The 10,184-nt window shown below is 42.8% G+C and overlaps 1 protein-coding gene across 2 annotated transcripts; it reads right to left on the reverse strand.

Moving 5' to 3' along the window:
• Positions 1–28: 28 nt before the first annotated feature.
• LOC145719697 (coiled-coil and C2 domain-containing protein 2A-like) lies at positions 29–8,804 on the reverse strand. 2 transcript variants are annotated; one of them, XM_081811242.1, is made up of 3 exons: positions 5,971–8,804; positions 4,901–5,007; positions 29–1,325 (listed from the first exon to the last, which is right to left on the reverse strand). In XM_081811242.1, the coding sequence occupies exons 1-3, from the start codon at positions 6,148–6,150 to the stop codon at positions 1,181–1,183; spliced, it is 432 nt and encodes a 143-aa protein (XP_081667368.1). In that variant the 5' UTR covers positions 6,151–8,804; the 3' UTR covers positions 29–1,180. The 2 variants fall into 2 exon arrangements, with proteins under 2 accessions (XP_081667368.1, XP_081667369.1); XM_081811243.1 differs by lacking the exon at positions 5,971–8,804 and adding an exon at positions 5,753–5,964.
• Positions 8,805–10,184: the final 1,380 nt, after the last annotated feature.

The following is a 10,184-nucleotide window of genomic DNA, read 5'->3' on the forward strand; positions in this document are numbered from 1 at the left end:
AGGGGGGTGGGAGGATGGGTTAGCCTGGTGATGGGTATTGAGGAGGGCACATTCTGTATGAAGCACTGGGTGTTATGCACAAACAATGAATCATGGAACACTACATCTAAAACTAATGATGTAATATGGGGATTAACATAAGAATAAAAAAAAATTAAAAAAAAAAGAGAAAGTGACAAAAAAAAAATTAAGAATTTCTGTCATCAAAAAGCAGCAAAAGGGAGTAAAGAGGCAACTAGAGAGTGCATCAACAAAGGCCCCCTGTCCAGGATATACGCCAAATTCCTACCAGTTATGAAAAAGAAACAAAGACAAACAGTCCAGTTCAAAAATCAACACAAGCCTTGAACAGACAGAGGAAATCAAAATGGCCAATTCATGAATGGGAAATATAAGGCCAAGGAAAGTGTAACATCTGACAATAGCAGGTGACATGGATGGTTTGGGTGATAGGGATCTATGGGAGCACTGGTTAAAGTATAAATCAGCACAACCACTCTGGAAAAGTGTTTGGATTCGGCATGTGAGTATCAAAGAAGCCCATCCCCTAAGACTCAACAATTTCACTTCCAGGTATATTTTGGGAAAGCTTAGGGGCATGTAGCTTAAAAGACATGTATAAGGATCCCTAGAGAAGTGCTGTCTGTAAGCTGAAAAACAGAATCAACTCAAATGTCTGTCAACAGTGAAATGGGCAAATTTGTTATATTCATATAATGAAGTATTATAAACAAAGTAAATAACTTCAGCTAGCCATGTGATATTAAGTAAATGAATCTCACATGGTAGTGAAGAATACACTAAAGAGTACAGACAACCTACTTTCATTTGTGGATACATCAAATACAGGTAATATTAAACCACATTTTCTTAGGGATTACACATAGATGGCAAACCTGTAAGGAGAAACAAGGAAATGCTGATCATAAAAATCTGGAAAATGGTTACTCCTGGGATGGAGGAGGCAGTAGTTGGGGTTAGGAACATGGGGGCTGCCCAGATACTGGTAATGTCCTATTTCTTAACCTGGGGAGTGGTTACATCATCATTTATTCATTTTCTTAGTTGTTATTATTACTTGTTAATTATTTATTCATAATTATTTTTTAAGCCGTATCTATGTTTTATGCATTTTCTCTTTGCATGATATAGCCCCATAAAACAACTATTGAAAAAAAGCTTACTTTCTCAAAACAAGTTTCAAGGGTGTATTCGTAAACCTCTGAAATTCTCGAAGGGATTTCATCTCCTTCCAAACTTTTATGATCGTTTTAAGCAACGTTCGATCTTTTTCTTGTTCAGCATCGCGCAATTTTCTTGTTTGCCTAGAAGGTAGAATATGTTATTATTATTATTATTATATATTAAAAAGTTATTTAGATGGGTTTGCAATTAAAAAAAGAAACTAATAATGCTATAGTGATTGTATATTTAATTTGATACCTACGAAACTTTTTTTTTAAAGATTTTATTTATTTATTTGACAGAGAGAGAGATAGCGAGAACAGGAACACAAGGAGGGGGAGTGGGAGAGGGAGAAGCAGGCTTCCCGCCGAGCAGGGAGCCCGATGTGGGGCTTGATCCCAGGACCCTGGGATCATGACCTGAGCCGAAGGCAGACGCTTAACCGACTGAGCCACCCAGGCACCCCAAGAAACATCCTTCTTGCAAAGCAGTAAGGCGTGTGGCTAAGGGCACAGATGTTGCAATCAGATTCTACAGTCCTGGTTCTATCAGTTGCTAGCTGGCCTGGGGCTAACAACTTAACTTCTCCATGCCTCATCTGTAAACTTCCTACTAGAACGGTGCCTGACATCTGGTAAGTGGTCCACCAATGCTAGCTGTCAGTATCAAGTGGTCTGTTCTTCTCTTATGCCTTTAGCTGCCTCCCCTGCCTCCTTTTGAAAAACTGCAATGTAAAATTATTTTACTGAGTTGTGTGACACCTTAAGGCTTTCTGATATATTTTCTATTTCCTTTTTTAGTACCTGAGAAAACAGTTTCTCAGAAATGCTAAAAAAGAACTCTTAGCAAGAAAAATTTGACATCTGAGCTAAAGAAGAAAAGGAAAAGGCAGTTTTGCTCAGGGAGTCAGGTAACCTGGTGCAGATGGGGTTCCAGAGAGTCGAAGGGGGGCTTCACCCCAGAGGGGAAACCCTGGGAGCCACTGGCCTCCGGATGATCCTTCCAACCACAGGACTAGACTCGGATCTCAGGAGAAAAGGCAGGTTAACAAAGAAAACAAAAAGAAAAAGCTTGTGAGGAACTTTGCATCCTGGGAATCTGGGCAGAGGAGAATAAGTAGACAAAGGACGGTGGGAAGGATGGGGGCAGGAATGGGAAGAAATAGGTCACACCAGGCCACTCTGGTGACAGTGCGTCTCGCCATCAAGAGGCCAGGTAGCAGGAGGGGCTTAGCAAGGCGGAGGTGCCCGGGCCTGTGGCAAGACCAGCCTCCAAGGAAAGGTGGGTGGGTGAGTGAGGTTCCCGTGAAGGGGAGGCAAGGGGCTAGAGCAGCAAGAATGCTAGTGTTTTCCACAAGTTTGGCTGTGAAGGAAAATACAGAGAGAAAGTGGTAGCTAGATGGGGATCTAGAGTCACAGTCTTAGTTGTTCAAGTTTGAGTAGGGCTGAGGGTAAAGAACCGGTAGAGAGAGTTAAATACAGTGCTCCCCTATCTTGCATGAAGACCCATGCTTCCTTCCTTATATAGCCGGTTCCAGTTCAGGGGACAAGCGATGCGGTCAGGACGCCATTTACAGAAAATAAGATGGAGAATGACTGACGTGCTGGGGGGCTGAGGTGAGCGGCACCCTGCCACGGACTCCGCGGATGCCCGGCGGGGGGCTCCCAGGGACTCTGGTCAGCAGCAGGCCGGGGCCCACATGAGGGGACAGCCGGGAGCAGGCCATCTGCTTAGATTTGTTTTAACAATAGTGAAATATCAGGAAAAGGCTAAAACCCACCCTCTTACTGGGCCAGAAATGCGGGATCACAGAGGTGTTCATTTCCAGGGGCAGTGGAAAGACCGCCCTGGGTCTGCCGTCTGCGGGGCACCCCCCCCCACCGCCCCCCGCCGGCATGGTCTGTCCATCTCTCACACATTTCTGCCAGTTTTCAAATACTGATGATAAATACGAGTCCCTATAAAACCACTACTGTATTCAGGACGGCTTTTTGCTGAAGCAAAAATTATTTGCACAAGGAGGCTGCACTGTGGGCTTTTTTTTTAAAGCATAAATAAGAATTTTCCTTTTAAAACATACTCTTCATACTTTCACAGTGACAGTATCTCAACATCACTAATTTCCACTTTGCTGGAGGAATTTCCAACTCAAGGCTAGATTGTAAAAAGAGAAGTATACATTTAAAGTCCTTGATTTTTTGGGCGCCTGGGTGGCTCAGTCGGTTGAGCGACTGCCTTTGGCTCAGGTCATGATCCTGGAGTCCCGGGATCGAGTCCCGCATCGGGCTCCCTGCTCAGCGGGGAGTCTGCTTCACCCTCTGACTGTCTCCCCTCTCACGCTCTCTCAAATAAATAAATAAAATCTTTAAAGTCCTTGATTTATAAATTCTTGTTCTAAGAATTCATTCTGTGGAAATACTCATGCACACAGGAATGTCAATTAGAGTGCAGTTTCTATAATAAAAAATAGGAATAATATCAACAGGGAACATAACATCTCTATGTCGCCTTTAAATAATGATACAGGGGCGCCTGGCTGGTGCAGCTGGCTAAGCATCCGACTCTTAGTGTCGGCTCAGGTCGTGATCTCAGGGTCTTGGGATCGGGTCTGGGTTTGGCTTTGCGCTCAGGGGGAGTCTGCTTGCGCTTCTCTCTCCCTTTGCCCCTCCCCATGCTCGTGGGCACTTGCCTGTGGACACGTTCACTCTCTAAAATAAATAAATCTTTAAAAATAAGTAATGGTGCAGAACTAGATGTAGTATAAAAGGAAAAGGTCTGAGATGTATTTTACATAGAAAAGCCAGTTGTGAGATGGTAAATGCAACATGATTCCTTAAAAAATAAAATATATAGGGGCGGCTGGGTGGCTCAGTCATTAAGCGTCTGCCTTCAGCTCAGGTCATGATCCCAGGGTCCTAGAATCGAGCCCCGCATCGGGCTCCCTGCTCCGCGGGAAGCCTGCTTCTCCCTCTCCCACTCCCCCTGCTCGTGTTCCTGCTCTCTCTCTGTCAAATAAATAAATAAAATCCTAAAAAAAAAAAAGAGAGAGAGACTATACCAGATGTGTTCATTCTGGTATGGGGTCATTCCCAGCTCCTTACTTTTGTAAATGATGCTGTGAATTCCTTACACACTACATGTTTCCATGTGCACACGTGCATGTAGCTCTTAGAGTACACACACGGGAAACAAAATTTTCTGGGTCCCAGCTTATGGGCATTTTCCACACTTTGCTAGCCTATGGTCAGGCTACCCTCTAAAGTGGTGGCTGTAGGGGCACCTGGGTGGTTCAGTCGATTAAGTGTCTGCCTTCAGCTCAGGTCATGGTCCCGGGATCCTAGGATCGAGCCCTGAATCGGGCTCCCTGCTCAGTGGGGAACCTGCTTCTCCCTCCCCACCCTCCCTCCCCCCGCTTGTGTTCTCTCTCTCACTCCTCTCTCTGTGAAATAAATAAATAAAATCTTAAAAAAAATAAAGTGGTGGCTTGTAGCGACGTTTGTTTACACCAGCAGAGAAAGTTACAATATCCTACCTCCTCATTCTTTTCTTGGACTTCAAATTTGATGTTAATAAGATGGATATATCTCATTACTTCATTTGGCTTAATTTCTCATATATTCAGTGCATTTGGAAAAATTGAAAAAAAAAGCTTTCAACAAGTACACATCTAACGAGAACAAAAAAGGTAGGAGTTACAATTACAGACTTTACTCACCGAATTTCAGATTTATACTCATTGATGGCTTTTTGGGTTGTATCAAGAGATTTATGAGGTTTTGCTGGATTAAGTTCTGTCTGAACTGCATTTCTTAGAGCTTGGAGCTTAAAAAAAGATGGATACAAGTTTTGAGTTAGAGACTCTACCGCCTAAGCAAATTATGTGCCTTGAACCACCCCCTCCGCCAGGGCAAAATGATGCCAACAAAGCTGTGAATGGGTGCTCAAACATCCCGCTGTTCCCACACTTTCACCACAATGAACTCTGACAGAGAACTCTTTCTTCTGTTCTTAAAAAAGAAAAGGAATAATAAAGGACAAGGTATGTTCATCCCTGTTCTGTAGCCCAGATCATTAAGATGATCATGACAAGTGTTGCATTTATGTGTGTGTCTCAGAAATGAGGTCTCTTTCAAGGCTAATAGTGGATCTTTCTGGGTCCTGGATATACAGGGATATTTTTGTGAATAGATCATAAACCTATAGACTCAAAAGGAGGTAAAGTGGAGTGATCTCTTATTTGGACAGTAGGTTTTAAAGTCAGAGTGTGGGGCTAAAATTGCCCGTAGTCAAAATTACTCAAGAAAATCCCATGGGATGGCATCACATTGGAAGTAAGTGTCACACAGAGAGCCATTTCTTTGAGCATCATCGGAAACAACTGACTCGTGTCTGGGTACCACGTTACGGCAAATTACATGTAAAGATGAGAATGTCTCTAAGGACAGAGAGATTCTCAGGCCGTGAATGGTCTCAGCATCTGAGGTCATGCAAGCAAGACACAGCTACATATCTTCCATTAAATGCCTGCTCCCTGGGAGGTGAGATGACTTGCACCATTTGCACAAACCTTTCTCTTCAAGCCAAGCACATGCCACTGAATTTGCACACATGAAATGTGCATTGTCAGAGCCTTCTGTTTGCTTGCAAGGAGAACAGTCTATCACACATCGTAGGCTGAGGGGCATGTGTAAGAGGTGCACGAACATTTGTTGCAGGCTGGTGTTTTTGTTGCTTGGGCTCATCAGAAGAACCAACCCCATCAACAGTAAGAATGGAAGAGTGTACCTTATCAGTAAGGAATTTTGCCTTGTTTCTCTGGTGTCTTGCAAGGTACTGGTCATATAATTGGGCCAGCTTGGCCGCCAAAACATGCTCTCGGCTAAAACAGGGATGATGAGTGAAGATTAACCCTGAAATATCAATGTCCAGTTGGAAATTTCCAGAGGGGTCTCCAGATCCAATCATGTGCTGACTTCTGTGGACATATTTTACTGCCTGTTAAAGGGAGCAGAGTATGGGGGAACCCCAGTTAAAGCATTCACTGGATAATGATGATCCAGGGTGGAATGAGACAACAGCCAGATGCACCAGGACCCACAAGTAGGAATATATGAGTCTATTTCTTCTTAGCCATTCCATTTCATATTTCCCACCTCCCCCCCAGATCAGTAGAGTATTAATATATATTTAGGACTTACGATTTCCTGTAGGACTTCAACACAGTGTATCTTTATTTTAATAAAATAACATATTTTCTCCTATAAAATAACATTCAGTCTGTCTTTGATGAGAAGACCAACAGATTTTTTGCTTAAAAAAAATATCCTTTTAAAACCGGGATGTGTTTACAAATGGTAGGCTTGAATAGGAATGGATTGACTCTATCTCAGTACCTTCCAGAATATGCTGAGTTGAGTCTCCATTTGCATTTAAAGGGAGGGAAGACCACCCCTGCTGGGATCATATTCCACTGATATTTCATGTCTAATAAAAGCCCTAGTTCTGATCATTAATATCCTTACACTTCACAGTGCCACAATGGAGGGCATACTTTCTTTTCTCTTTCATTCAGATAAAAGGATTCAATTATAACCCACATTTGTGTTAGAAGTTGTTTCTTTTTTTTTTAAAGAGAGGGTGAGCAGGGGTTGGGGTGGGCAGAGGGAGAAGGACAGAATCCCAAGCAGGCTCTACACCCAGATTCCCCACCTGGCACAGGGCTCAGTCCCACGACCTTGACATCATGACCTGAGTCAAAATCAAGGGTTGGATGCATAACTGACTGAGCCATCCAGGTGCCCCCGTGTTACAAGTTTTTCATCTGCATGTGACCACTATGTGTCTTATGATCACCCAGACTGCTGAGATTAATTAAAAAATTTCCACCTCACAAAGACATGTACAACTAAACATCATTCTACAAACTTAATCGAAAATTCCTCTCTAATTGTTTTGCTCCTGCTGGTTCTTGCTTTGCCTTTCCTCTTGCCATGGGGTTCCAGAGTTATTAGGTCACTCAGGGTGTGGCTCTCAGGTTCCGTCTGGTACTCTTCTTGGTATGAGTAAGTAATGTGGGCAGCATGGTCCAATTTACCTGAAATGTTACCCAGGATACCTGTACTTCATTTCTCCTTCCCCAAATCTGCATTAGCCCATGGTCAAATGATTGCTGGTGGTCTCTGCCTTAGGCTCAGGTCAACAACATAAAAAAAAGTTTCCAGGACCCTTGTAGTCACTGGGCTAGACTGCTCAAGAGGGCCCAACTCTCTTCCTATTAAGGAGAAAGACTCCCAGTTCCTTGTCTTTCTTTTTGTTATATTTATGTTATATAATTATTTATTATATATATTTATTTTCTTTAACTATATACTGAGAACGACCATGAAAATAGCGGAAATAATTTCTTCTAAGAATAAATGATATTTATAGAACATATTATTTTAATCTTGAAATTGATTTGATTCTTCATTTTCAATTGAAAACCAAAACCCAAGACTATCAGAGGTGATGCAAATGGATTATCTGCTGATGTTCTTGGTGTGTGTGGAGATGCATGACAATGGAGAAGGAAACTTAAAAGCTGTAGAAGGGCACCTGGGCGGCTCAGTCGGTTGAGCCACACTTGGTTTTGGCTCAGGTCATGATCTTGGGATCTTGGGATTGAGCCCCCTGTTGGGCTCTGTGCTTAGCAGGGAGTCTGCTTCTCTCTTTTCTTTCTCCTTCTCCTTCTGCCCCTCCTCCTGCTCACACGCTCTCTCTCTAAAATAAATAAATCTTTAAAAAAAATAAAATAAAAAATAAAAGTTGTATAGAAAAAGAATAATCATTGGTGGGATTAAAATACAAGTCTCTATATTTGCTCTGGGAAAATAATAGGAACAGAGTCTGAATCCAGTCCAGAGCCTGCCATAGATTCTGTGGCTGTTGTTCTGGTCCTCTCTGGAAGCTTTCTCATTCTTGGAAGCTTTCTCATCCCCATCTTCTGGGCATGAGGTGGCGGTCACATGTCCTACTTACAACTGACCAGTTTGTCCTTGCTATTGATAAATGTGAATCTTGGAAGAAAAGATAGAATCCTTTCCTCTGGAGTTGTTAAGCTTAGATTATCAAAGGTCATATCCCCTAACACATGGAGAATTCTGGTCTGTCTGCAATTGGAGGGAATGAAGCTAGTCAACATTCAAGGAGAACCAGAGAAAAGAGAGGTAGAGGCAGCCCCCGAGGTCCTGGTTCCCAAAGTCCCTCCTTCATTTTTATGATTTATCTCCAGATCCTTCCCAGATTTATGGGCCACCAAATTCTCTCTTTACTTAAGGTGGTTTGCTTTAGTTTTTATCATTTGCAACCCAAAGAGTGTTGGTGAATGCAGTGCTTAGAACATAGTAGGTGACCAGCGCTCTGGGAAACATTGATGAGAATGGTGGAGAGGGAAGTGGTAATCTTACCAAGTGGTAATTGACAAGGAGGTTGGAATCATGGTAAATTCCTCAAAATGGTAAGCAGTTTTGCTTCTACACTTATGCCCTCCAGGAATGTCTTGCCGACTTCTAATCACAGAATCTTTCATTTTTTAAAAAAATATAAACTCTGGGGCGCCTGGGTGCCTCAGTTGGTTAAGCAACTGCCTTCGGCTCAGGTCATGATCCTGGAGTCCCGGGATCGAGTCCCGCATCGGGCTCCCTGCTCAGCAGGGAGTCTGCTTCTCCCTCTGACCCTCCTCCCTCTCATGCTCTCTGTCTCTCATTTTCTCTCTCAAATAAATAAATAAAATCTTTAAAAACAAAACAAAACAAACAAACAAACAAAAAACAAAAACTGGAAAAAAAAATGTAAACTCTGTGCCCAACGTGGGGCTCAGTCTCATCTCAATCCCTGAGATCAAGAGTCACATAGTCTACCGACTGAGCCAGCCAGGCTCCCCCTGATGGAATCGGTAACACTTGACATTTCTGCCTACCTAGGTACAGTCTAAGGTCATGTTTGAATATTGCTACCTCTATATTCTCTGAATTTAGGACAACTGAGAATATAGCGGACTTTCAGTTAAGGATGGGAAGAATAAAAATAAAAGAAGGAGGGAAGGAGGGAAGGAAGGTAAGATGGAAGGAAGGAAGGAATGAAGGAAGGCAGGGAGGGAGGGAAAGAGGAAGGGAGGGAGGAGGGAGGCTGCTGGGATTGCTTTCAATAACCCTAATCCTACTTTGTCATCAGGATTAAGCGAACTGCATTTTATATTGTTTATGTCTGACGTGCAATGTCCCCTTGGCATTTTTATTTTCTTAAGTTTTGGAATAGTTCCTTCTTAAGAGGTATTCAATTGCATTCTTTCTCATTTACGTTTAACTTTGTTCTTTGCGCGATATTGACGCTCTTTTTATATTTCTCTATTTTTAATTGTCTCTCACAAAGGTCTTAATTTAGGAGGAGTAGAGTATTCCATTTTTGAAAATTACTAATGGGGGATGGAGGATGGGTTTGGTCAGTCCTGCTGGGTTAGTTCGAGCCTGAGAGCTCTGAGGCATAAATTCACCATTAATGGCCCAGGGAATTGCCAAATCCCGATCCAGCACATGGACTTGGTTTTCCATCACTGGGATGCCAGGGTTAAGCCAGAGCCCAGGAAAGCCGCTATTCTGCAGGAGAGACAGCTGAGGAGAGGAATAAGGAGGGAGTCTCTTCTAGAGACATTCAGCTCAGCTGAATCATTTAAATAACATTCAATTTGTATTTTGACTGAGGTGTCCCTATGTGCCAGCCTCCTGCCCAGTGCTAGGGTTAAAAGAAGAAGAAAACCTCATCCTTGCCTTGAGTCACTTTCAGGCTAGTGGGGGAGGGAGAGAGGAGATGCATTAATAAGCTATTGGTGAAGCCCTCTCGCCTGTTCATCTCCTTCTGTGCTCCTGCATCATGTCAAACCTCCCAGATGGAAGGTATGTTTGGACATAAGACTAAAAATATAGGCCATATGCATTTAACATTTTTTTCTTTTTTTTTTTAAA

Source organism: Leptonychotes weddellii, unplaced genomic scaffold (assembly GCF_054177405.1).
Source record: "Leptonychotes weddellii isolate Sample4059 unplaced genomic scaffold, ASM5417740v2 HiC_scaffold_6446, whole genome shotgun sequence".
NCBI classification, from domain to species: Eukaryota; Metazoa; Chordata; class Mammalia; order Carnivora; family Phocidae; genus Leptonychotes; species Leptonychotes weddellii.

What these genes read in the sequence shown, in the direction of transcription:
- LOC145719697 (XM_081811242.1), bottom strand. Translation starts at nt 6,150, where the DNA reads ATGATTGGATCTGGAGACCCCTCTGGAAATTTCCAACTGGACATTGAT. An exon ending in CAAAATTCCTTACTGATAAG is followed by an intron (nt 5,008 to 5,970) that starts GTACACTCTTCC and finishes TCTTTTTTTAAG; the next exon opens with CTCCAAGCTCTAAGAAATGC. An exon ending in GAGTATAAATCTGAAATTCG is followed by an intron (nt 1,326 to 4,900) that starts GTGAGTAAAGTC and finishes TCTACCTTCTAG; the next exon opens with GCAAACAAGAAAATTGCGCG.